We start from the raw sequence: 27,492 nt of genomic DNA, 5'->3' as shown, positions 1-27,492 counted from the left end.
TCTGATTAAAACTGACTTTTTGGATTTATTAACTCTTTTTAAAAAATATTTTTGTTAACTTTAAGTAGTTGTCATTCAACAAAGCCATTTATGTGCACAATGTGTCTTGATCAAGGTCAGCCCTTTGAATATTCTCACCATTTCTTCCAACCCACCCTTCCCTCACATTTCTTCATTTTGTAGATATGCATTGAACTTTTTACTGCCTTCACCCACTTCTTCCCTTCATTGTCTAAAACCATCTCCATACTTTTCAAGCACTCATTTCCTAGTGTTCATTTTGTTGACCTTTCGTTTAGCCTTTCTAAGGAATTACATTGTGTCCTTCCCAAAATCTACCTTAATACATTTGTGTAGGCTTGCAAACTACCCAAAATAGTTATGAATATATGTCGAAGCTTATTCTAGCTTCTATGTAAGAGAGAAAACATGTAACTTTTGTCTCTCAGGGCCTAACAGTTCACTTAACATAACACTTCTATGACTGACATCAGATGAGTTGTCTCCAGGGACAACAAAATAGAACCAAAAATACTGAAAAATAAGGCTGATAGAATAGGTATTTACATCCTAATGATATGATATAATAAGCATTTACTCTCAATTTCTTCACTGATTCTCTTTAAAGGACATAAACTATATAATACATTATTTTAACAAAGAATAACATACTATATACTGTATAATTTTATATTTTATAATATATTTTATTATATATTTATTGCATTATATTTATATATTATATCTTATACATTTTATACTTTACATATGTATTATATATTATATGTATTTTATATTTATATTATTATACACTAAATAGTATATATTTTGACTATAATGATAATAGTTGGCTTATAACATATATATGTTATGTCATAGCAGCACCACTAGAAAGGAGGAAAAAAAACAGAACTTCATCAAAAATACACTTTCTAATCTTACCAAATCAATGTTGGTTTTATTTTGATAACTTAAAAAATGTTGTATGAGCTGGGAAGGTGGCTCAGTGGTAGAGCGCTTGCCTTGCATGCATGAGGCCTTGGGTTCCATTCCTCAGCACCACATAAGCAAAAAGAAAAAAGCCAGAAGTGGCACTGTGGCTCAAGTGGTAGAGCGCTAGCCTTGAGCTGAAGAGCTGAGGGACAGCGCCCAGGCCCAGAGTTCAGGCCCCACGACCGGACCCAAAAAAAAATGTTGTAAACTCTAGAGCAACCACTAAAAAAATGACTCAAAAACAAAGCAAAGATATTATTAAAGGTTTCTTAAAATTCATCTTACCAAATATTCACCTAATTTAAAGGCAGAAACAATCAGGACATATTTAAAAAATCCAAATCTATACTGACTGTAAGAGGCGTGATTTAGAGTCAAAGAAGCCTACAGATGGATAAAAGCACTTAAGTCTCTCAGCACTTTTAAAATAAGTGCTATCTGACACAACAATCAAACCATATCCCTGGGTTTAAATAGAGCCAGAAGATGTGCAAAGAGGGGTCAGGTCATGCATAATGGAAGCATAGCAAGCTGATCTGTGTGAAGCAAATTCTCACCTAGGAAAGGAATACTGCTGGGATACATGGGAACAGAGGCTGCTGGGAACACACTTTCCAACAAGGCAATGTTTCTGAAGTCACTAATTCTGCCTCACACAGTGCAGAGATGTAGCCAAATGAGCAGAAATAAAACAGTCTTTTTATACTGCATATTTATGTAGCAATTAATTGCAGAGAAGGAAGGAGGGAGGGAAGGAAGGAAGGAAGGAAGGGAGGAAGGAAGGGAGGGAGGGAGGGAGGGAGTGAGGGAGGGAGGGATGGAGGGAGGGAGGCAGGAAGGGAAGGAGGGAGGGAGGGAAGGAGTGAGGGAGGGCAGGCAGGCAGACAGGCTTCACAAAAACTTTTTCTTCTAATGAAGTCACGAAAGTTAAAACTAGGACAACAGTAAATTCATAAAAGAATAGCTGTACAGGAAATTGACTGAAATTTGAGAAGAAAATGATTTTAGCATAAACATTTGATTTACCAACTGCTTAGTAGTAAAGCAACAGAGGAAAAGTTAGCAGATAAATGAGAAGGCTGAGTCCTGCCTGGCAGACCTCTGCCAACAGGTACACCCTGATCAGAAACCTATAGTCCACTTTGTAACAATCATAATCATCAGAAGAATTACCAACAGAAATAACATGATATTAATCTTCAATTCGAGCATTTGAACATCAAATGTTCCGGAACAGCAATTTACCACAGATGATGAAGGGTTGTAGTAAGCTTGTTCAGGCCAGTGACCAGCTCTAACTTGTCTAAGAGCCCAGGGAGGAAAGTTCAAGATGACGGGGTGCATTTGTTATATGAATGTATGCTAAATGGAAACAGATACAATTGAGAATGAAACGAAACAAACATGAATAAGGCTCTGGCTTCAATCTTATGTGTAAAAGAGAGAGGAAGAGGACTAAGGAGGAGGAAGACGGGGAGCAGAAGAAAGGAGCAAGAGGAAAGGATGAGGAGTGGGAAGGGAAGGAAAGGACAAGAGGGAGGGGAACAGGAACAGAGACAAGTGAAGGGAACGAACTAGGAGGCTCTCAGTCTTTGTGTGTTAAGTTTCTGTATTTAGTCTACTTACCTCAACTCCTATTTCGAATCCCCCACCAAGCCCAGCTATTGCAATGGCTGAAGGTGCAGACCATTCTAAGAAAACAAACGAGCAAAACTTATTGTAGTGTTTAACGTTCCCAACATATAAATATAGGAAGAAAAATATTTCTTTTTAAAACGATGACTCACATGTTTTTCCTATATATTAAAATTATTTATAATCTTTTAAAAGCTGAGATATTTGGCAGATATTAGATATTCAGCATTCATGACTCAGACTCACATACCCATGGTTCTCTAAGCCTTCCCTAACAACATGCATAATACCAGACCATTAGTTTCCCGGCCACTAAACATTTGAAAATTTTAATTACTAAAACCTTATTTCCATTTTCTGGAGTCCAGTTTTATATTTTTTATAATTTAGCTGCAGTCCTAGTCTTTGGTTATAATTTATCAGACTTAAGAGATCAGGATTTAGGAGTTTGTTATAATCATTCCTATGGGTAACATGATACTGAATTGTGCAGCTGTAATATTCTCATGTCAAAAACTGTTTGGCTCCCTTTGTGCCTAGTAGAACAAGAGCTAGGCTATAAATTCAAGATCATAAAATTCTAAGATAAACTGCTTTACATTTGGAAACTAAGCACAATTCCATTTGTTATGACATAGTACATTTTAGGACTGCTGTGTACTTACTTTTCCTGATATAGAAACCATTATGTAAAACAAGACTAAAAGAAGTATTTTTAATTTGGTGGGGGAGAGCAGAAGAGTCTAATAATGCCTATTCTAGCCTAGCCTAGCCTAGCCTAGCCTAGCCTAATAATGCCTTTCTTCTTCACTCCTCCTCTTTCCTTTCCTTGCTGGTGCATACGAATGCATGCTAGAAGGCAACTGTTGCTTGACACATGAAGAACTGAACTGCTTGGAGGAGCTGTGATTACAGAAATCAGTGTCTGATAATCCTGAGGGTAGTTTTCATTTCCTAGGTTGGGAATGGCCTGGCTTATGGTCTCTCCTCTGGGATTAGGAATTTGCCTTGCTTATTTGTACAGCTTTTAAATTACTTAGAAGAGTGTACAGGAGGATGAGGGAAATCGTTTTTGAAAAAAATTGAAAAGTATAAGTAGGTTATCCTTTCTGCAATAGTCTCCTGTGAGAGAGACTGAAGGGCCCAGACTTCAGGGTCTCCCTGTAGAGACCAGTTCCCTCTGACAAGGAGCCCTGCTCTCCCTGAAGGGGCCTCTGGCACCTTGGTTTTATTGCTGAGATGTTTTTTCATGAACATTTGGTCAATGCTTAATAAAACAAAAAGCATCATCTTTTACAACTCTTTAAAGAGCTGACTTTCTATGTGTAAACTTTTTATTTTAAAACTTGTATATTTTTAAACTTATGATAAATAACTGGTTTAATTCACTGAGCCATTTTGAGTCTACAGAGGGAAGATATTTGGTGAATATGATATAGGGGATACAACGTGCCACAATGTTGAGCCATGAAATTAGGGGTGCAATGCCAGTAGAAATTCCCACTGCTACAGAAACACAGTGGCAGCAAACACCAAATCCAACCAATTCATAGTTGAGGAATATGTACTTACCAACATCTGTGTTTATTGTCTACAGTATATTTATGATGAAAAAGCAATAATGAACAATATTTTTCCTTGTATGATAGAACAGCAAATGACAAATTATATAGGGCATTTTAATTATGATACCTATATAAGTTTCAAATATTAATATAAACATCATTTATAGTTATATTCATGGCAAGTATATTTTGATATCAATTTTTAAAAGGTAAATAATAGGGACTGGGAAGGTAGCTCAGTGGTAGAGCACTTGCCTTGCATGCATGAGGCCCTGGGTTCGATTCCTCAGAACCATATAAGCAGAAGAAAAAAAAAAAGCTGGAAGTAGTGCTATGGCTCAAGTGGAAGAGTGCTAGCCTTGAGCTGAAGAGCTGAGGGACAGCGTCCAGGCCCAGAGTTCAGGCCCCAAAAATACAAATAAAAAAAATAAATAAAAGGTAAATAATAGATTTTATCTCAGAAAATAACACCAAATTATACTACTCTGTATATGATTCTAACAGGGGATGGAGTGGGAAGACTACTTACTTACGTTACCTGTCACACTCCCTTGGGAAGAACCACGAAGAAAGCAGAACAGAGAAAAAGTACAGTATCTACAAATGCCAACTTACTTCCATCTGGAAGGCGTGCCAGGACAATCCCACTGCCTCCCCTAGCTGTCACCAGAAATCCAGCTTTGATCACAGACAGGACCGCAAGGCCTTTTGCCTTTGCAATCACATGGGCTGTAGACAAACAACGAATAATGATCAAAAGGTAGCTTGTAGCAGAGCGTTGATCTTAAAACACTGCACCTACATTTACCTCTTATTAAAATGAAATGTTAGGTTCAACAACAAAAATTAAATTTTTTGCCACTTTAAAAACTTTTAGACGGGTGCTAGTGGCTCACACCTGTCATTCTAGCTACTCAGGAGGCTGACATCTGAGAATCGCAGTTCAAAGCCAGCCCCAGCAAGAAAGTCTGACACTCTTATCTCCAATAAACCACTGTGGCTCAAGTAGTAGAGCTGAAGAGCTGAGGCACAGCACCCAGGCGGTGTTCAAGCCCCATGACCGACCAAAAAAGAAAAAAAACCCTTTTAATTTCATAAAATGATTTTATATAGTATTCAAGTACTTTGTCAGTACTTGAATTTAGTATTATAAAAATATCAATTTACTAGCACACCACTAGTATACTAAAGAGATTAATTTACAAAATACTAGTCAATTCACATTTCGGAGTTCATTATCTAAGATGAGATTACTAAATTACATATCCAATAAGGCAGAAGGTCCTCATTCTGTGAATTTTACTCAATAGCACATCCTTCAAACAAAGAAACTAAATATCATTCAATGATAGTTCAGTCTATAATATTATTTGTCAAATATTCTGTCAAGACAATGAAAGCAAATACTACACTGGAACACAAAATGTTTTGTAGATGTCCCTGGAAAATGTGAAGTTTTTAATATAATTATGCCATTTCAAAACTTACATTAGTAACAGACCCTTGGAAATTATGCATCACAAAACACTACACAAGGCCAACAAGCAGAAGAGTAGTAGAGCTATCTAAAATAGATTGAAATCTATAATTCATATTAAATGTTTACTTTTATAGACATGTCTTGACTGTATTTCTTGTATATCGCATCTTCTGGCTTCAATGCTTCTACAGTTATTGCCTTTATTTAGAAATATCAACAGTATTTAAATGGACATTCTCTACATGCCAACTATATTTTTATAGATTATCCAAATTCAGAGAGAGTAAAATACCAGTACAGGTAATCCCTAAATAATTTTCTGATTAGCTTTTTCACCTAAAATATAGGATGACCTGATGGCAAGATTACTTTCTAAATTAAGCTTTCCCAGAGCCTATAACATTAGGTTAAGACAAATTTATACCACTGAGGTTAAAAAGCAGTACTCAACCACAAGTCTGTGTATGTCAAACCCTTTCCATCTCTTGCTGCAGAAGACTATTCCTGACAACTCAGGTTTTTCGCTTGAAGTTTCTTTAAGCTTAAAAGCTGTGCTTCTGAAATGGTAACACACATGAAGCCCACTGGGCACCTGGTAGGAAGAGCAGATTTGCAAGGCCTGAGCAGGTATACCACCAGCTCACAGGCAATGCCCAGTAGCTGAGTGAGTCTGCATCGAAGTGGAATAGTGAAGCTTTCTTAGGATGAGGGAACTTGCTGGGCCACTGTAACCATAAATAACATTACTATTAATACTGATATAATGACAAAACACTAAAACTAACCCACAACTCTGTTAATAACTTCAGAAGGTCTGGCTCAAGAGAACTGAACTGGTTTCCTTAATTCAGGATAGAGACAAGCACTGTGATAAAGTAAGAGAGAATTAGTCTGCAGCATTGCCAAAACTAAATGCATATGAATCCTCATGAGGCAAGTATATCATGAATCACCTTTGGAAATACCTGTACATTGGATGGGTTCTCAACGGCTCACCTTTGAGTCAGATTACATGTGATCAGTCTGATCACCTGTTGAATGAAGAGCATGTTAGACCAAGAAGCCTTAATCCACTGCTCTAATTCAGGGCCTATATCTTAATTACTAGGGGGATACAGAGACACAGCTGTTCTAGGAATTATTGGTCAATGTCTTTTTAAACCAATATTCAGTCTAAATATGCTAGGTAGAAGGAAAAATAGTAAGACTAAAATTTACTTGTGAGACTGGCTTGTAAGTTTGCAAGGTCTAGCTGCATTGTCCTTAGAATGTGATGAAAAGAACAGGAGAATTTTAGGAAAGCTGGAGTGGAGCAGAGACTTGGGGACTTAGGGTTCTGGCACCTCTGAGTATAGGCAGGAGGCAGAGGAAGGGAAGAGGCCCCCAATTCCTTGGCTGTGATCTGCTGCCAGCTCTGTTGAGAAGACTACCCAAGAAGCACATCCTAGGCTTAGTTCTGAGATAAAAAGATTATCTAAATACCAGCTATTGTCAATGGAAGAAGCTGCCTGACAAAGCTAAGGAACACAAAAGCAATTTAGAAAACAAATTTAGAAATTTACCTACCAGGAATGATCTTATCTGGACCATTTCTGGAAGTTATTTCTGTGAATTCTCTTAATATTTTCGCAGCCTTCTTTGCTTCTGATTTTAGGTTTGAAGGTATAGGGTTATTCACTGAAAAAAAAGATATATTAATTAAAATTGACTATATAGATGTTAGGATTTATTGCAGCTTCATTATTATCATACATATTGTGTCACATGCTCTAAACAAAGATGACTTGTAAGTCCTCAAATTATTAACTTGACCTTGCTTTTCTTAAAACATTGAATCTACTTATAGGAAAACCCTAAACTCAGAATCTCAGAGATTATAAAATGAAGGGATCCTAAGGATTTTAGACAAAACCTGTCCCCACTCCCCAATGTCTTCTCTCCATAAAATTAACTCACTTTAGTGAAGAGTAATATTGTCTATATAACAGACAATCTACAATTTGTCTATTCTCATCAGAAATGTTTGAAGTAGCTGTTTACATACTGTCTAAAAGTGCAATTCTGAGATACTCAGGGATTGAGTCACTACATCCAGCAATGCATGCCTGTCTCTGTATAGCATTTTGCATTTTCAGTGTTGTCTGAACTTCCCCCCCCTTTTTAAATAAGAAATTGTAATTATAAAGGTGATGTCGAGAGGGGTTACAAGGCAGGCAGAGTACATTTCTTTTGGACAATGTCCCCTCCTGTTTCTTTGCTGTTCTCAAGCATGTTGGGGAAGTTGATTCATTCTCTTGCCACTGAATGAGGGATCAAAAAAACAAAAAAACAACCGATTCTAGCAGTTCTCATGTAAGGCCAGACAGTAAATGAGTTCATTTTTGTAGTTTATGCAAGAAAAATAAAATGTGTGGTATGTGTGTATTCCCTTAGTCCTTTGGCATTATAACTATAGTTTTGTCTTGGCATTCTGAATGTTTTACTCTATAGTATTTCAGAATGGTTAAATATTGGCTCTTTATGTAGCCTTCACAATGTAACTTACAAAAGTGAAATTCAAAGGATATGTACCACATTTCCATTCCCACCAACTGCTCTTCCCTGCACCACTGCAGTCAGCTGTGCTGGAGGTAGATACCATTTGATCTGTCACTGCATGTTAGTTTATTTTCATATAAATGTGTATCATTTTCTAATTTCATAAAGCATAAGATTAATGGGAGTGTTGTTTTTTTTTTCTTTTACTTCAGGGTATCTTCTCATGTGTGGGACCACCATAATTTGTTCTTCATGTTTTGAAAGACAAATCTGTTGCTTCCAGTTTGGGAGCTACTCCAAATAAAACTGGCATAAATATTCCCATAAAAATCTTCTGTGGGGGCTGGGAAGGTGGCTCAGTGGTAGAGCACTTGCCTTGCATGCATGAGGCCCTGGGTTCGATTCCTCAGCACCACATAAGCAAAAAGAAAAAAGCCGGAAGTGGCACTGTGGCTCAAGTGGTAGAGCACTAGCCTTGAGCTGAAGAGCTGAGGGACAGTGCCCAGGCCCAGAGTTCAGGCCCCACAACCGTACCCCCCCCCAAAAAAATCTTCTGTGCACAAATGTTTACTTTCTCTTGAATAAATATTTAAGGTAGGAAATGCTAGTTCAGAATGTTAAGTGCATGTTTAATTATGTAAGAAGCTGCCAGGACATTTTCTGAAGTGAACACTTTAGTTTCAGCCACAATTCCTAAATGGCCCTGTTACTTCACATCTCACCAACACTTGTTACGAATGATGTTTTCAATGTTACTTTAGTGGTGTTTCAGCACAGATTTACTTTTCATTTCCCATATAAGTAACATTGTTGAAATTTTTCTTATGTGTATTTCTGGGTTTTTTTTATGGCATATGTTCAAGTCTTTTGCCCATTTGAAAAAAAAAATCAGAAATCAGGGTTTTTAGGGTTCCGGGAAGATGGCGGATGAGAAGCTGGAGGCTAAACAAGTTCTCGCATAGAAAGCAGTTTTAGTGTTCCAGTGAACAGTCCTAAGCCAGAGAATCACACCAAGTGTGCCATCACAGCACAGAGAGTTAGGCCAGAGAGGGAAAATCCAGGCAAGGAGACAGATCTGAGCACTTGCCAGCAGCCGCGGCTGAGGCGGTGGTGGCCGTAGCCACCATACCTGCAACACAGAGTCCGGGACAAAGGCGCCAGTCGTGGCAGGTGAGCGAATTCTAAACACCAGCAAGAACTGACAAGGAGCAGACATCTTCATCCTGCAGTTCACAGACCAGAGATGACCCAGAAACCAAGACTCGGCGTGAGTAGAAGCATGACATCCTTACTCCTTCTCAGGGAGCAAAGGAGGGAAGGCCACCCCTTCCCTCCCACTACCGGAGATTTCCATCTTTGATACTAACAAAGGCTTGGCTGAGCAGCTAGCTCCAACTCTGGCCTTGGAAGAAAACTAGAATCATTTAGCAGGTCACAGGAACCTAACCTGACCTGCCAGGCTCAGCTCCACCCAGGGAAAAGTCATCCAGCATGGGCTGCCAGCCCCAGGAGTGGCTTTGTTCACTGGGTAAACAGAGACAGAGGCTGCCCCTCTCTACAGCAGCCCAGATAATCAATTGAAATTCAGTAAGCAGAAACCCCGAGAATGGCTCAAGGCTGGGCTCATGAGTGTTTCAGAAGCTAGCCCCTCAGGGAAAAGCTACAGTTTGTTGAAAGGCCCCAACTCTACCTAGAACTTAGCCTCATCACAGCATCTTCAAACTAGAGTAAACAGCCATCTCCCTCTTTTGTGATACTCAAAGCAGATCTCCCTCCCATTGAACTAGCCTGGGAGGAGGATCACAAAATCTGGGTAACCCAGAGCATTTTTCTGCCTGCTCAAACAAACTGACTTAAGAAACCAACCAATCCACAGGAAAATCAAATGCCACAAGCAGACCAGAGACTCCAACAAGAGACTGGTTATGGACACAAGGGAGATACAGGATCTTCCCATCCCCCCCCCCCAAAAAAAATCAAAGAACTCTTTTTTTGTGCCTTTTATAAAAAATTTTTTTTTCTAAAACTTTTTAAAATTTTTAACTTAAAAAAATTGTTTTATATTAACTTTTTTTTTCTTCCTCTTTTTTTTCTTCCTCTTATAATTTTTATTTTAGGGGTATATGTGTGTGTGCTTTTTTTTCTTAAAAAAATTTTGTTTAGCTCTACTGACCTTTTGATCCTTTTTTCTTTCTTTCTCATTCTTTTCACCTTTTCTTCTCTTTTGTTCTTCTTTACATGACTTAATCGCTGTTCTGCTCATCCTCAGATACACCCATAGTCGATTACTAGACCTTATTCCCCATTGTGTACACACTTAATCCAGAAATTTATTACTCAAAACCTCTTAGACTTAAATACCTTAATAGTAGTATTACCTCTTTATACCTATATAATATTTTAAGCATTTTTATTTTTAAGTTTTTCACCTCTCCTTTATATCCCTTCCCTTCTCTCATTCTATCCATGTTCTTCTCTGAATATTTTGTTATTAATTTGCATAATTTTTAAATGCTGCTCATTTTAATTTTTAATTTTTGATTTTCTATTTTTTCTTCCCTCTTTTTTTCTTTCTCTTTTTTCTCTCTCTCTACTATCATTCTATCCAACCTATTTCCTGTTTTGAGATTAGGACTTAGTTAACTCTCTCTCTGCCTTTCCACATCCCTCTATTCCTATTTTTACGCACATCTCTCCCTAAACATAATAATTTCTGGTTTGCCAAATTCTTCTTTGCGGTTCGTAGCCCATCAATGCATAGTTGTTTGATGTTGAATAGACATATCTGTTGAACTAGTTGATGTTGAATAGATATATCTGTTGAACTAGATTGTATCTGCAGACTTTTGACTGTGCAACTACAGAGTTTGGTTGATGCTTGCCTTAAGATAGTGTTCTAGGACAAAACTGGTCTTACTTCCATCCCAACTGGGCAGAGCAAGCTGGAAAAACACAAGAAAAATGGCAAATCCGGGTATCTCAAATCTCACTCATGATAATCAGGGGACAGAACAGATAATGAATAATCCAGAGGAGAGTTCCCAAAAAGCTCTATAGACGCTACTGGTAAACATGGTAAATGAAAAGATTGAAAACCTGCAAAGGACTCTGTATGAGCATGATAGGGAGAGAGAGGAGGCAAACCAAAGGTCAATACAGGAATGAGCGTGAGGAAGCTACTCAAAAATTGATACAGGAATTGTGTGAGTAGCTTGAGAACACTCAAAGAGAAATAAAGGAATGGCGAGAGCAGGCTGGGACCAGTCAAAGAAAGTCTGGAATGGCTTGAGCAAGCTGAGAACACTCAAAGAGAACTACAGGAATTGCGTGAACGTGAGGAAGCTAATCAAAGAGTAATACAGGAATTGAGAGAGTAGGATGAGAATACACAAAGATCACTAAAGGCATTCATGGAATCCATAAACAGAGAGCTGAAAGAAGTCAGGGAGACCACAAAGGGAATGCAGAATGGAACCCAACAGAAGTAATGGGAGTCCAAGGAAACCATAACCAATCAACTAAGTGATTTGAGAATAAACACTGAACACCAAATTAAGGAAGTAAAGAAGTTCATACAAGATCTTAAACAAAGCTCCAACAAAGAATTTGAAGCCATCAAAGCTGACCGACTAGAAGGAAAAGAAATAAAAAACAAAGTAGAAAGTCTTGATAGTAGGTTAGACCATGTAGAAGATGGAATCTCAGGGATTGAAGACAGCCTAGATATTATAGAGAAAGAACATACAACCATCCAAGACAAATCCAAGAAATATGATAGCTCTATCCAACACTTGGAAGACACCATCAGAAGGCCTAATCTGAGGATAATGGGTGTAGAGGAGCACCTAGAGAGAGAAGTTAATAGTCTAGGAAATTTGTTTAACAGGATCCTAGCAGAGAACTTCCCAAACATGCAAAAAGATAGGCCTATTCAGATACAAGAAGTTTTCAGAACTCCAAATAGACCAGACCAGAATAGGACATCCCACTATCACATTATAATCCACACAGGATCAATTCAGACCAAGGAAAAGATCCTTAAAGCTGTCAAGGAGAAAAGATCAATCACCTATAAAGGGAAAACAATTAGAATCACTTTAGATTTCTCAGCAGAGACAATCAAAGCAAGAAGAGCCTGGAATGATTTATGCCTTGCCCTAAAGACAAACAACTATCAACCAAGAATACTGTACCCAGCTAAACTCTCCTTTATAACTGAAGGTCAAATAAAAACCTTCCATAGCAAACAAAAATTGAAACAATATATCTCCACCAAACTAGCCCTACAAAAGATTCTTCAAGATGTCCTACACATAGAAAACCAACAAGACCACACTAAAGGCCAAGAAACTGCACCCAAACTGAGAATCCAAGAACCATAGGAAGAACCCAGTTGCCACAGCCCCCAAGAAGGTGGATAAAATGGCAGGAACTCCCAAATACCTCTCAGTCCTATCTCTCAACATTAACGGACTTAACTCTCCAATTAAGCAACATAGACTGTCTACTTAGATTAAAAAGCAAGATCCTTCTATCTGCAGCCATCAGGAGTCACATCTTGCCCATAAAAACAAACACATTTTCAATGTGAAAGGTTGGAACAAAATCTACCAAGCCAATGGCCCCCATAAACAGGCGGGAGTTGCTATAATAATATCAGATAAAATAGACTTCAAATTAAAATTCATGAGAAGAGATAAAGAAGGTCGATACATACTAATTAAGGGATCTCTCCTTCAGGAGGATGTTACAATTTTAAGTATCTATTCGCCAAACAATGGAGCACAAATTTATCCAACAAACACTACTTTTCCTCAAATCCCACATAGATCCAAAGACATTAATTGTTGGGGACTTTAACACACCACTTTCCCCACTAGATAGATCAACTCGGCAAAAACTCAACAGAGAAATCGCAGATCTAAACAACTGCACAGATCAACTAGATTTAACAGACATCTACCGAATATTTCACCCAGCAGCATCAGAATACACGTTTTTCTCAGCAGCACATGGAACATTTTCCAAAATAGACCACATTTTAGGCCACAAAGCAAACTTGTCCAAATTCAGAAACACTGAAGTTATACCTTGCATTCTCTCAGACAACAAGGGAATAAAATTAGAACTCAACACCAAAAGCCACTAGAGAAAGTCCTGTAACACATGGAGGCTGAACAACACACTGCTGAATCACGAGTGGGTCATGGAAGAGATTAGAAAGGAAATTGAAATGTTCATGATATTCAACAAAAATGAACACACAAATTACTAGCTACTCTGGGACACAGCAAAGGCAGTACTCAGGGGCAAGTTTATAGCTCTGATTTCCTACATCAACAAATTGGAAAGATCTGAAACCAACAATTTAGTGAGACATCTGCAAGGTAAACCCCAATCCAGTAGATGGAAAGAAATACTTAAAATTAAACCAGAATTAAATGAATTAGAATCCAAAAAAACTACAGAAAGAATCAACAAAACAAAGAGTTGGTTCTTAAAAATTAACAAAATTGAGAGACCCTTAGCAAATCTTACCAGAAAAACAAGAGAACACACCCAAATAAACAAACTCAGAGATGAGAATGGAAACATCACCACAGAAACAACTAAGATTCAGAACATTATAAGGGAATGCTTCTCAAAACTTTATGCTAATAAGTTTGAGAACTTGGCAGAAATGGACCTTTTCCTAGCAACTATTGACATGCCAAAACTAAACCAAGATAAGTTAAACCATCTTAACAGGCCCATATCAAGCATTGAAATAGAAACAGCAATAAAAGACCTCCCATCTAAGAAAAGCCCAGGACCAGATGATTTTACAGCGGAACTCTACAAGGCCTTCAAAGCAGAGCTCACACCAATACTCCTCCAATTCTTCAATGAAATTAAAAGAGAAAGTTCACTATCGAACTCATTCTATGAAGCCATCATAACCCTCATCCCAAAACCAGGCAGGGACTCATCAAAGAAAGAGAAGTATAGACCCATTTCTTTGATGAACATTGATGCAAAACTTAACAAAATTTTGGCCAATTGACTTCAACAATTCATCCAAAAAATCATACACCACAATCAAACAAGATTCACTTCAGGGATGCAAAGCTGGTTCAATAGATGCAAATCAATTAATATAATTCATCACATCAACAGGAGCAAGGATAATAACCACATGGTTATCTGAATAGATGCAGAAAAAGCATTTGACAAGATCCAACACCCCTTTATGATGAAAGTTCTGGAAAAATTAGGAATCCATAGAACATTCCTCAATACAATAAAGGCTGTATATGACAAACCTACAGCCAGCATTATACTTAATGGTGAAAAACTAAAGCCCATTTCCTCTTAACTCAGGAATGAGACAAGGATGTCCACCCTTTCCACTTCTCTTCAATCTAGTATTAGAATGCCTAGCTACAGCAATAAGACAAGATGCAAACATAAAGGGGATCCAAATAGGGAAAGAAGTAAAACTCTCCCTCTTTGCAGATGACATGATCTTGTATTTAAAGAATCCCACAGACTCCACTCCCAAATTACTCAAGCTGATTCAAAACGTTGGTGAAGTAGCAGGGTATAAAATTAACCCTCAAAAATCAATGGCTTTTCTGTATGCCAACAATGAGAAAAGTGTGGCTGAAATTAGGAAAGCAACTCCATTCGTAATAGCCCCACAAAAAATAAAATACCTAGGAATTAACTTAACCAAAGAAGTGAAGGACCTCTATGATGAAAAATTTAAAAACCTGAAAAAGGAAATCAAAACAGAACTTAGAAAGTGGCAAAAACTCCCACGCTCCTGGATTGGAAAGATCAACATAGTGAAAATGGCAATACTTCGCAAGGCTACATACAAATTCAATGTGATACCTATCAATATTCCAACCTCATTCTTCAAGCAAATAGAACAGGCAATCAAAAAATTCATATGGAACAATAAAAGACCCCAAATAGCAAAACCGATCCTCAACAGAAAGAACAGTGCTGGAGGAATAGTAATACCAAATTTCAAACTCTACCACAAAGCCATAGTAATCAAAACAGCTTGGTACTGGCACAAGAACAGACATGAGGAACAATGGAATAGAATTGAAAACCCAGAAATGAACCTACAGACCTATAGCCATCTCATCTTCGATAAGGGAGCTAAAAAAATAGAATGGAATAAAAACAGCCTCTTCAGTAAATGGTGCTGGCAAAATTGGTTAACTACTTGTAGAAAATGAAAGCTAGACCCATATATATCACCCTGCACCAGAATCAACTCCAAATGGATCAAAGACCTTGGAGTCAAAGCAGACACTCTGAAAACATTACAGGATGGAATAGGAGAAACCCTAGGTCTCCTTGGCACAGGCCAAAATTTTCTTAATGGAGACCTAGAAACACAACAAATCAAAGAAAGGTTGGACAAATGGGATTGCATGAAATTGCAGAGCTTCTGCATGGCAAAGGACATAACTAGCAAGATCAATAGAAAGCCCAGGGATTGGGAGAAGATCTTCACTATCCATACAATGGACAAGGGTCTCATATCTAAAATATACCTGGAACTCAAAAAATTAAATCTCCCAACAACAAATCTTCAAAGAAACAACTGCCCAATAAATAAGTGGGCTAAAGACTTAAAGAGAAACTTCTCGGAAGAGGAAAGAAGGATGGCCAATAGACACATGAAGAAATGCTCAACCTCCCTAGCCATAAAAGAAATGCAAATCAAAACAACATTGAGATACCACCTCACTCCAGTTAGAATAGCTATAATCAAGAACTCTAATAACAACAGATGCTGGAGGGGATGCGGACAGAAGGGAACCTTACTGCGTTGTTGGTGGGAGTGTAAACTTGTTCAAACACTTTGGAAAGCAGTATGGAGGTTCCTCAAAAGGCTCCACATAGAGCTCCCCTATGACCTGGCAATCACACTTTTGGGCATTTACCAGAATGTTCACAAACAAGACCATACTAAAGCTACCAGCACGACTATGTTTATTACAGCATTATTTAGTATAGCTAAGATATGGAAGCAACCCAGATGCCCCTCAGTAGATGAATGGATCAAGAAAATGTGGTATATATACACAATGGAATTCTATGCCTCCATCAGAAAGAATAACATTGCCCCATTTGTTAGGAAATGGAAAGACTTGGAAAAAATTATATTAAGTGAAGTAAGCCAGGCCCAAAGAAACATAGGTCCCATGGTTTCCCTTATTTGCAATATCTAGTATATGTCTGAGTCAAGCAGAAAAGGTCAGATAAACTGATGTTAGGGAAATGAACCCTAGATAAGTATTCAAATGTCTTTTTTTCTTTCATGCGATTGTTTCTAACACATTTATAAGATGATTTCTTTGTTGCTTTGTATGTCCCTCCCCCACAGTATAACCCCTGCTTTCACTGTATTTGATGTCGGTATAATTTGTGGAGGGGAAGGGAAATAACAAATCGTTAAAACAGGGATACAGGTGGACCCATTGCAACAATGAGATGTACAAGTCGTTATGTTGAAAACGAACTTTACAACTTTGGTGCGGGGGTGGAGGGGGTAGGGGGAGGAGGATTGGGTGGGGAGATGGGGGGAGTGGAGGATGGGAAGGGGAAACAAAGGAGGAGGCTACAATGCTTGATAAGAAATGTATTCATTATCTTGCCAATGTAATTGTAACCCCTCTGTAGAGTATTTTCACAATAAAAATAAAATAAAATACATGTTTACATGCAAAAAAATCAGAAATCAGGACTTGAATATCTGACACTTTGTGCCCATACCACCTGAGCCATGCCTCCAACTCCTCTTCTACCCATTTTAAAATGTGAATGTTTTTCTGCTGTGAAAATTTTCTATATACTTACGTGAACCACTTCAAACACACACATACCACACCCATCACACACACACCTTTAGTATTTTTTCAGCTTATGGTTAACCTTATCATTTCCTGTCATCTTGAAATTTAGGGGCATTATTTTTTTTTTGTTTTATTGTCAAGACAAATTTTATGTAGCAACTTAATGTATAAAATTGCACATTTATACTAGTACAGGGGCATTATTTCTTAAAACACATTTAAAACTTCCATCCCGGATCTTACTGCTAAGCTCCAAATCTATTAGGTCATTTTTGTTTTTGAAGTATGTCACACTCTGCTCTTCCTTAGCTATTGCTGTCTTCAACTTCTTCAAGCTGTTTTAAAGTCCTAGATTCTATTTCACATCCCTGTTGGATACCTGTTGATAGTAACTTCCAGTTTTGTTTTTTGTCTTCTCTGGGTCTGATTGTGCTTTCTTGTCTGTCCCTTCTAGTATCTGTGAGTTCTAGACTTTGTAACCATGGCCAGGTTGGGAGTCTACATCTTGTGTCAGTCACGGTGTAATAACATGTGGCCTATGGATGCCCTGGGCCTGGTGCAGCCTCCCAGGCTTGTCTTGGATGGTATGAGGGTAGACTTCCAGTCCAAGTCTCCTGGTTGTCCTGGTGTGCTCAGGGTTGCTCGCCTCACCCTTCACTTCAGCTCTTCTGCTGGAGAGACTCCTCTTCCCCAGTGAACTGCGATGGACCAAGAGCCTTTGCAGATTCCCGACTTTATCTTGGTTCTTTCCAGTTGCCTTTCAGTTAGACCCATGTATTGGTGTCTCTGCCCTCACTAAGATTTGTAAAGAGCCCGTGGAAGCAAACTGGCAAGGAGTTACCTGACTCTTTTCCCTTACAGATCTGAGATGTGTCTGTCAGGCCAGGGGAAACAGAGCCTTGGGTTTTGACAAGTTTCTAGTTGTTCATACATGTGTCAATTCCAGTCCAGCTTCTTTGTGACCAGTTAGTATCAGATTTTAGTCCTGACTTAATGTAACATACTAAAGATAAACATTTTTATGTTCTACCAAAAGTTTCTTCAAGAGAAAGAAAATACATAGGAAAGGGTACTTTCAGTTTTCTACATTTCCAGTTTCCAATTGTACTTATACAGTTAATAGATTTTGAAAACTGATCACTGAGTACATATCACCAAGGGACCTAGCTTTATTTCCATTTTGATGGCTAAAATGGAGAAAAGGTATTGGGGTGAGTTAGCAAGACAAGCAGGATGTGACCAGAAAATTGCCTGACATGAGTCTATTTATAATCAATGCAATGCATGTTATGAATTGTGTACTAGTTTCCTGAGTTTGGGGTGAGTATCGAAGGCAAGGACCTACAATCTAAACTTTCATGGAATGACAGAATTACATGTAGAACTGGTACCGATACTCATCCATCCATGCATGTGCTTCCCTATCATGGTACAACACTGGGAAAACAGCTGCTCAGACAATGGTATGCCATCTCTACACCTAACAGTGGAGAAGAGGTGGGCTTCTCCTGCTTGCTGAAGAGGGCTTTAGATGGCAGAGCCAGAGGAACAGAAGAATGGAAGATCCTCCTGAACTACCATGCCATAAACTTCCTAGCTCTACATGACATGTCCACCTGAGGGAGAAGTGGTTCTTGCCACATTAAGTAGTAGAAAGGTACAGATTTGTTATGCAGCTAATTATACCCTAATGTATTTAAAAATATTTCTGAGTTCAGCCAGGCTTGGTGGTTATTGCCTGTAACCCCAGTTACTGGAAAGACAGAGTTGGAAGGACTGATTGAAGTTCAAGTCTAGCCCAGGTCAAAAGCTAGTGAGACCTCCATCCAACCAACAGCTGGGTACTCTTCTTTCTCTCAGATAAGAGGGAAGCCAAATAAGGGAATCGTGGTCCAGGCTGCAGAGCAAAAACATAAGACCCTACTCAAAAAAGTTCAAGCCTTCAGTACCAGGAAAAACAAAAACAAAACCCTACTCTCCCCATTGTATTTAACTCAGGAAGAAAGACAGGAAGGAGGAAGTTACTCTTTTTACATAGGACTAGATCCAACTGTTTTTTGGATTTGGGGGTTTGTTTTTGTGGTAAAAGTGTCTGATCTCCAGGCCTTAAATTTGCTCCACTTGGCTTGCTCATCTGACTCACTACTAGAACCATGCCAACAGCCTTGCTCTTTGCTGATTATTTTGAAGGTAGAGTCTCACAGACTTTCTACCTAGGCTGGTTTCTAATTGCCATCCTCTGCTCTGAGCTTTCTGAGTAGCTAGGATTACAGGTTTGAAGCACCAGTGTCTAGCTAGAATCAACTGGTTTATATCTGCATTCTAATCACTTAAAAGGGGAAAAATGAATAAATACATCAAATATGATCTCTTATATGTTAATATTTATCTCTAACCGTGTAGTATATATCCAACACATTACTTGCAAGTCCTTAAAAAAAGCAAAATTATGTTTTTTGTTTTTTCATTAATTGTTAAAATGGACATAAAGATATGTTAGCTTTGCTGTACCAAGTGTTCCTTTTGGCCTGAACACCTTAAAACAATGTAATGCAGTGAGGCCCAGCTCTGGCCTCTCAGGATCCTCATTCTGCTGTCATCTCGAATGTTCTCCTGGAGCAAGTGCAGGGTCCAGATCCATACAGAGGATAGAAACTTGAGGGTCACCCATGGAAGGTGGAGTCTAATGTGAAAATTACTAGCTACAGCAAAAGCTATGAGGAAGCACCATTGCTTCTGGAAGCAGGAAAAGTTTCCAGCAGACTCAGTTTCCTGAGTAGCCTGCCGGGTCCTTGCGCAGGTGAGGGTGCTGTGTCCTCAATGGGGAGAAAACTTCTGATTGAAGCCCAAAGGCCTGGCTGGTGAGATCCCCATGACCTCATGAGCCCTTGTGGGGCCTTCCAGGGCCTATGAAGAGGAAGCTCATGTTAGGGGTTCCTCATTCCAGGGGTAGCTTCAGGTGCTCTGGGAGGGCAAGGCCCCAAAGTAATAAGCAGGCCCAGCAGGTTTAGCAAGCTATACCAAGGCCAGAACCAGCCTCTGCCCCACCCTCAGCCAGAATACAAAGGAAGACCAATATTTTGTGTGGGAAAAACATTTTCAGGAGAATTGCATTAGAGATTGATTAGCATTGACTGTTGGTATTTGTGTTGTACCAGATAAAAAATGTAGGCAAACCTACGCTTCTTCCAGTCTTACCTATGGACCTCACTGTAGGGAAGCACTCAAATAATATTGTTTGTGTTTTTACTGATTAAAAATGATTATTAAAGCAAGACTCTAACAATAACCAAAGTGAAAAAGGCTGGGGGTATGGCTGAAGTAGTAGAGCTTTAGCAATCACAAACCCTAAATTCCTCAAAGTGCCAACACAAACCTCTAAATTCCACCCCTGCCCTGGAAGGCCTAATTTAGGTGCCATCTGGCCTTTTACAGGAAATACAAGCAACCCCTGACCTGCAGAGCTATGTTGAATGCTGCTTTGATAGACACCATTCAGCTGCAGCATTGCCAGCACCCAGCTTCCCACCCCCAGAATGGGGTTCCAGCAGCCACCTTAGTCTCTTAGCCTTGGGAAACTCCCCTGCCCCTAGCTTGGATTTCTACCTGGCTCCACATAAAATGGCCACATGAGAAGGAGCCCCCTACCTCTATCTTAAGGGGTTAGGGGATAGTTTGTTAGTTGCCTTGAAAGCTGTCATTCTCTCCCAAGTAAAAGCATCATTTGTATTCGATTGCTTCCCTAGTTCTATTCACTCCTAACCTCTCCCGAAACTCCAGCCTCAACTGTAGCAGCTCCAACAGGAGTTACTCAGCTCTACTCAAATCTGACTCCTTCCTACCTGCTGGTCACATGATCCCAGCCTTTCTCCTAAGACAGCGTTAAAAGAGCCCAGCCCAAAGCTAGGCTGTAACTTTTCGCCTTCACCACAGGAGAGCATGGAGTTTATTTACATTACAATCTTCCTCTTCTACAGTCTTAAGAGTATATTGTTTTCTGCTAGGTCTGCTCACAGCTTCCATTAACCCATACAAGGGTCAGGCTCCATCCAGATAATACCTCAGAAAACCTGATTCTGTTGCTTGATCTCTCAAAGTTTACATATATCACTACCATGCACGTGCAAACATGTGTGGCATGCATACATACATAAGTGCAGACTTGTGGTGTGTGCATGTGCTGTGTCCACATGCATGTGGGGTTCAGAATGTTGTGTATGCATCCTGCACATTGCATACATGTGTGTAGGCATGTGGTGTTTGCACATGGATATACTGTGCGCATGCATGTGTATGTGTGTGGTGTACATGTTAGTCTGCATATTGTGTGATATTAACTGTAATATCCCCAACACTTATAGTAATAGCTATTTGTAGTAAGCCCTCAGCAAATAGCTGTAAAAGGAATACAGTATTTGTGTGGTTCCAGAGTACACATAATCAAATACCAATGAACAATCCTTAAGAAGACTCATTTACATAAAATCCAGTGGATTTAGCTGAAAGTGTAGCAAAATCTTCCAGGATCTCAGATTATGTTATATTCTCTAGATCTCAAGAGGAGAGGAGAGCCAGATAGCAGCAGGGCAGCACAGTTGATGGGGGAGTGCCCAAACACCTCTTACCCAGGAAGAGAGCACAGGCACACATTCACAAATAACTGAGGGCTTAGAAGGTGGCTCAGTGGTAGAGTGCTTGCCTCGCATGCATGAGGCCCTGGGTTCAATTCCCCAGCACCACATAAACAGAAAAGTCTGGAAGTAGCACTATGGCTCAAGTGGTAGAGAGCTAGCCTTGAGCTGAAGAGCTCAGGGACAGCGCCCATGCCTAGAGTCCAAGCCCCATGACCAACAACAACAAAAAAAAACCTGCCAGGGCACTAGTGTCTCACACCTGTAATCCTAGTTACTCAGGAGGCTGAGATCTAAGGATTGTGGTTTAAAGCCAGCCTGGGCAGAAAAGTTCCTGTGAGACTCTTATCTCCAGTTAACCACCAGAAAACTGGGAGTGGTGCTGTGGCTCAAAGTGGCAGAGTGCTAGTCTTTAGTAAAGAGCTCAGGGACAGTGCCCAAGACCTGACTTTAAGCCACCTGACTGACCAAAAGTTAATAACAAAATTTGCAAGGTCTGAATTCCTGTGAAGCCCAGCAGAGAGCACGATGGGCCCAGCGCTGCTGCACATGCTCAGGAGACGGACCACAGGTATCAGCATACCTCACAAGCTTCCTCTAACCCAGGAGGCTAAGGGCAGTGATGCTAGAAACGGCACCATGTCTGTGACAAAGCTGGTCTTTCAGATTCATGAAGAATGCAAGGTCACCAAGTAATATCCTTAGCATTAGTGTACAAGGATAGCACAATCCCATCTGAGCGGGTAGTGAGACACTGGATGCCATGTGGGAGCTGCCTAAGCTTTCCTGCCTTATCTGTCTCACATCAGTGTGATGTGGTCCTCGGAGGGCAGGCACAGGTCCTCTACTCACTCTATTCACCTCAAGTACTGACCATTCGCTCATCCAGACAACAGTTTGTTGAATGGGATTACCCAGCTTTCTTTGTTGCTGCCCATCTACTCTGTTTATTTAAGGAGCAGCACAGAATGTCTGCTTTCACTGACACCTTGCTCACAGAACTCCCACGGGGCAGGTAACCAAGTCTGTGGTACTAGGACAGTCTGCTCCTGGCCACAGCAGACTCAAGCCAACCCTGGTCCAGAACAAGAACTGGACCAGGGAGTTGTATGGGCACCACTAGGACCTGTACAAGGAATGCCAGCACTTCCATGTGTGTTCTGCTGGATAGGAGAGAGGTGCAGGGAGATGCTGAATACCACAGCACTACACTGACCTCAGAGTAGTCCTGCACTTGTAGTCACCAGGGCCAGGAAAAATCCATTTCGGTTAAGACCAGTTTAGACCAGATTTTTCTGACATATATTAACTAAAACAGAGTAAACAATAATAAACTATAGCTACAAAGACTTTCTCCTTCACCTCTCTCAACTGAGCTGTGTTGGCCAGTCATACACGCACATTCCACAGCCAAGTTTTAGCTATGCACATATCCATTGGTGGGGGCGGGCATGGGGAGGGGGGCGGAGAGCTCCTGGGTAGAGATACTCTACTCGTACAACCTCAGAGCTCGTCTGAGCAGCTGCCCAGGTGCATTTGTAGACTGCTCACAAGTCCAGTCACAGAAAAACTAAAATATCAGGGATTCTGTGAGATTTCCCATAAAACTACTGTAATGGCTTTCTGACACAGCCAAAATATTAAAACGTCAGCTATAGCTTTCACTTGCTGCCCTCAGCTTCAAATACTGATTTGCTCTGCTGCTGTAAGGGACACAGATCATGGTCTGACCTAGGAGGTGGCATCATAATCTATGACACTGACAAGCAACCAGATGCCTCTCCAACATCACATTATGGACAGCATCTTAACCCTCAGGAAAGTGATAAGCCTCCAAATTCCAGATCCAAGGAAACTATCCATAAATAGTAAATTCATTGTTTTTGAGAAAAAGTGGCTGTCAGACTTCAAGGTTAAGAAGGTATTAAGTATAAACAGTGTGGGTGTGAGTGTGTGTGTGTGTGTGTGTTTGTGTGTGTTTCTTTTGGAGCTTGAACTCGGGGCCTAGGTACTGTTCCTTAGCTTTTTCACTCAGGGATGGTGTTTACCATATGAGCCATAACTCTACCTTCAACTTTTTACTGATTAATTTGAGATGAGTCATGTATTTTCTTGCCCAGCCTCTGAATCTTGAGCCTCAGATCTTAGCCTCCTAAGTAGCTAAGATAACAGGCATAGCCACTGGTCCCTAGCTTATTTAAAAGCAATTAAAGTATTAAAATTTTCTATTTTTAAAGAAATTAAGCAGAGTCTGTAAAATCCCGGGAGTAAATGTTTTACTTTGAAAAACCTCAGAAACTTAAATGTGTTTAAGGTACATAATTAAACATATTGGCCATAGTTTAGTAACAACTCACTGGGGTAAAACAGTAACATTTGAGTGCTAGGATGAATAAATTGCAACTGGAGAAAGTTGACTCCTGTGTTAAAATGTAGACCTCCACTAAGGCCAAGGGATTAAAGAATATTTCCCTAACTTTGTTTCCATTCACAATCATCCTTCACATTACTTTCATGGGAAGACAGTAAATTCAGAAATGATACCTCTAGGAAAAGTAAGCTTAGAAATGTTTTGTAAAGTTCATTAATTACTTATTATTAAACTTTATAATTTACATGAAAGAGGTTTACTTTTTAAACTGATAAAACTTATCCAACATCAAGCAAACTAGACTACCTAAGGATATACAATATTTAGAGCAAACTGACCAAAATCTTAGTCAAAATTTTACATAAACTCACAAGGCTTTGAAATATTGCCTTTCTCAGTAAGCACAATTTTGAACACTATTTCCTAACAACTGTAACCTTTGATTCTATGACTGGTGTTATCTTTCCAGAGTGTTGGTTTTAAGTATGTTCCTTATCTTAAGGAGACAGTTTGTCAGTTCCAGAAATCAGACCATCTACTTTCCTGAATCAAATTTCCAATCAAACAAACAACACGAATGTCAAATCCTACAGTAGCCTGTACTTATTCCTCCTCCCTTTGGCTCCAAGGCTCTAGATAGATGAAGAGCTAGAAGTAGTGGGTGTGAAAACTCTTGCTTATATCTATTCCACCTTTTTCCCAGAAATCTCAGGGAGGTGTTGGCTCTGGGTAAGATCACACAGGCCACAGATTTGATCCTAAAAGACAGCTTAAGCCTGTAATTCTGGCTACTCAGGAGGCTGAGATCTGAGGACTGCAGTTCAAGGCCAGCCCCGGCAGGAAAGCCTGTGAGAGTCTTATCTCCAATTAACCACCAGAAAACCAGAAGTGATTGTGGCTCAAGTGGTAGAGTGCTGGCCTTGAGCTGAAGAGCTGAGGGACAGCGCCCAGGCCCAGAGTTCAAGCCCCAGAACTGACAAAAAAACAAAAACAAGCAAACAAACCCAGCTCAGTGCTGGGTTCATCCAAGCAATCCTAGCTACTCAGGAAGTTGAGATCTGAGGATCAAAGTTCAAAGCCAGCCTGGGCAGGACAGTCGGTGAGACCTTTATCTTCAAATAACTACCAGAAAACTGAAAGAGAATGGTGGTTCGAAGTGGTACAGTGCTAGCCCTGAGCAAAAAAGCTTAGGGGCAACACCCAGGCCCTGGGTTCACGCTCCATGACCAATACATATATTTCCCAAAGAAAATTAAAAGGAGAGTGCGGCACTTCCATGGGACAATTTGGATGATCTAAATATGACTTTTGCCATACTATAAAAAAAATTAAAGGGAAAAACAAAGCCAGCCGTGGTGACTCGTGCCTGTAATCCTAGCCAGCTACCCAAGAGGCAATGGTCAGGAGAGCACGGGCTGGAGATCAGTCCAAGTACAAAGTTAGCAAGACCCCATCTCAACCGAGAAGCTGGGTGCCGTGGCATGTGCCTGGGATCCCGTTACACTGGAGGAGAACCGAAGTCTGAGGCCCATGGCGGGGGCAGGAACATAACTAAAGCAAACGAGGGCTGAGGACGTGACTCAGATGGTGGAGCTCCCAGTTTGAATCCAGAAAGCATGAATGTGAATGTAGGCGCAGCCTGGAGGGCTGGCCGGGCTGCGGCGGTGACCTCGGTCGGAGCGGGGCACCTCCGAGGGCTACCCGGAGCCCAGGGGGAGCGCGGGGGAGCGCGGGAGGGCGGCCCCTCCCTGGCTCGCGGTCACCTCAACCCAGCTTCCCGGGGTCCCCGCCTGCGCTCCCAGTTTGCTGGTGGTCCGGAGTCGGGTCTCCCGCCCGGGCTGGCCTTGAGCTCAGCCTCCTGAGCAGCCAGGGTTCCGGGCGCGCGGCCTGGCTCCTCGGGACCGAACGGCGTCCAGGGCACGGGCACCCGGGGCGGAGCGGCCGGGCCGGGCCGGCGGAGGGGAGGGGACGGCGCTCGCCAGCGGGGAAGGTCCGGGTCGTCACGGGTGCAAACCAACCCGGAGCCGTCTAGAAGCGGGACACTGAGTCTCCGCCATCCCGGCGCGGGGCCAGGAGCCCGGGGCTGGAGGTGAGGCGAGCGGCTCCGGGCCGGGCCGGCGGAGGTGCGGCTTCTCCTCAGACGCCGGCTCCGGGCCGGGCCGGGAGGGCGGAGGTGCGGCTTCTCCTCAGACGCCGGCTCCGGGCCGGGAGGTGCGGCTTCTCCTCAGACGCCGGCGCCGGGCCGGGCCGGGAGGTGCGGCTTCTCCTCAGACGCCGGCTCCGGGCCGGGCCGGGAGGTGCGGCTTCTCCTCAGACGCCGGCTCCGGGCCGGGCCGGGCCGGGAGGTGCGGCTTCTCCTCAGACGCCGGCTCCGGGCCGGGCCGGGAGGGCGGAGGTGCGGCTTCTCCTCAGACGCCGGCGCCGGGCCGGCGGAGGTGCGGCTTCGCGGGAGGAAAGAACTGTCGTGGCGGCACCAGCCCCCGCCGCAGTAGCGGCCCCGCCGCCCCGGGCCGACCCCGCCGCGCGCCCCAGGGGGAGCCGGCCCCGACCGAGCCGCGGCGGAGGCGCCGCCGGGACGCGCCGGCTCACGGAGGCCGTCCAGGGCGCCGTGCAACCGGAAGGCAGCCAAGGGCTAAGGGCAGCCGGGCCTCTCCGGGAGCGGCCCGCCCGGCCGTCCCCCCCAGCACGCAGGTCCGTCCCGACCCCGGCCGGCCCGCCCCGCCGTCCCCCCCAGCACGCAGGTCCGTCCCGACCCCCGCCGTCCCCCCCAGCACGCAGGTCCGTCCCGACCCCCGCCGCCCTCCCCAGCACGCAGGTCCGTCCCGCCCCGCCGCCCTCCCCAGCACGCAGGTCCGTCCCGACCCCGGCCGGCCCGGCCCGGCCCGCCGTCCCCCCCAGCACGCAGGTCCGTCCCGACCCCGGCCGGCCCGCGCCCCGTACTCACTCGTGCCCGCGCCGCCGGCTCGCGCCCCCCGGCTCCGCACACCTGCCCCGACGGGAAGGAGCCGCGGCCGGCCCCGCCCCGGGGCGGCGCACCCGGGCCAGGTGAGGCACTGGGGGCCGCCCAGTTCCGGCCCGGCGTCTTCCAGGCACCACTCGCCGCACCCCAACACCTCACCCCACGGAGCCCTCCACGAAGCCCTCTTTCGCGTCGGAAATCCAAGAGGCTCGGAGCGCCACCGCGGCCTGCGGACCTGAGCCCAGCCTGGACGCGGCTCCGAGGGCACGACCCGGGGGTCCCCGAGGTCACCGGCCTCTGCCCCGGGGGCGCGCGGGCAGCTCCAGCTCGCCCCGCCCCTTTTCGCTCCGCCTGCCCGCCCTCCCTCTCCCCCGCAGCCCCGCCCCTCCGCCAGCCCTGCCCCGCCCTCTTCGCCAGCCACGCCCCTCCCCGCCATCCCGCCCCGCCCTGGCGCACAGGCCG

At 42.4% G+C, this 27,492-nt stretch overlaps 1 protein-coding gene across 2 annotated transcripts in view; it reads right to left on the bottom strand.

Moving 5' to 3' along the window:
• Window positions 1-27,369, bottom strand: part of Sh3yl1 (SH3 and SYLF domain containing 1) — a 47,222-nt gene extending 19,853 nt beyond the window's left edge. For both annotated transcript variants that reach the window (XM_070014672.1, XM_070014673.1), the window contains exons 1-4: window positions 27,016-27,369; window positions 7,240-7,350; window positions 4,809-4,922; window positions 2,620-2,684 (exon numbers count right to left, since the gene is read on the bottom strand). In XM_070014672.1, coding sequence (XP_069870773.1) covers window positions 2,620-2,684; window positions 4,809-4,922; window positions 7,240-7,350; window position 27,016 — 291 coding nt within the window. In that variant the 5' untranslated portion in view covers window positions 27,017-27,369. The remainder of the gene's footprint in view (window positions 1-2,619; window positions 2,685-4,808; window positions 4,923-7,239; window positions 7,351-27,015) is intronic.
• Window positions 27,370-27,492: the final 123 nt, after the last annotated feature.

The sequence above is a fragment of the Dipodomys merriami genome, unplaced genomic scaffold, assembly GCF_024711535.1.
Source record: "Dipodomys merriami isolate MVZ:Mamm:240054 unplaced genomic scaffold, mDipMer1.0.p SCAF_99, whole genome shotgun sequence".
NCBI classification, from domain to species: Eukaryota; Metazoa; Chordata; class Mammalia; order Rodentia; family Heteromyidae; genus Dipodomys; species Dipodomys merriami.
Note: the sequence above shows the minus strand (reverse complement) of the source record. Positions and strands in the feature narration are given on the sequence as shown.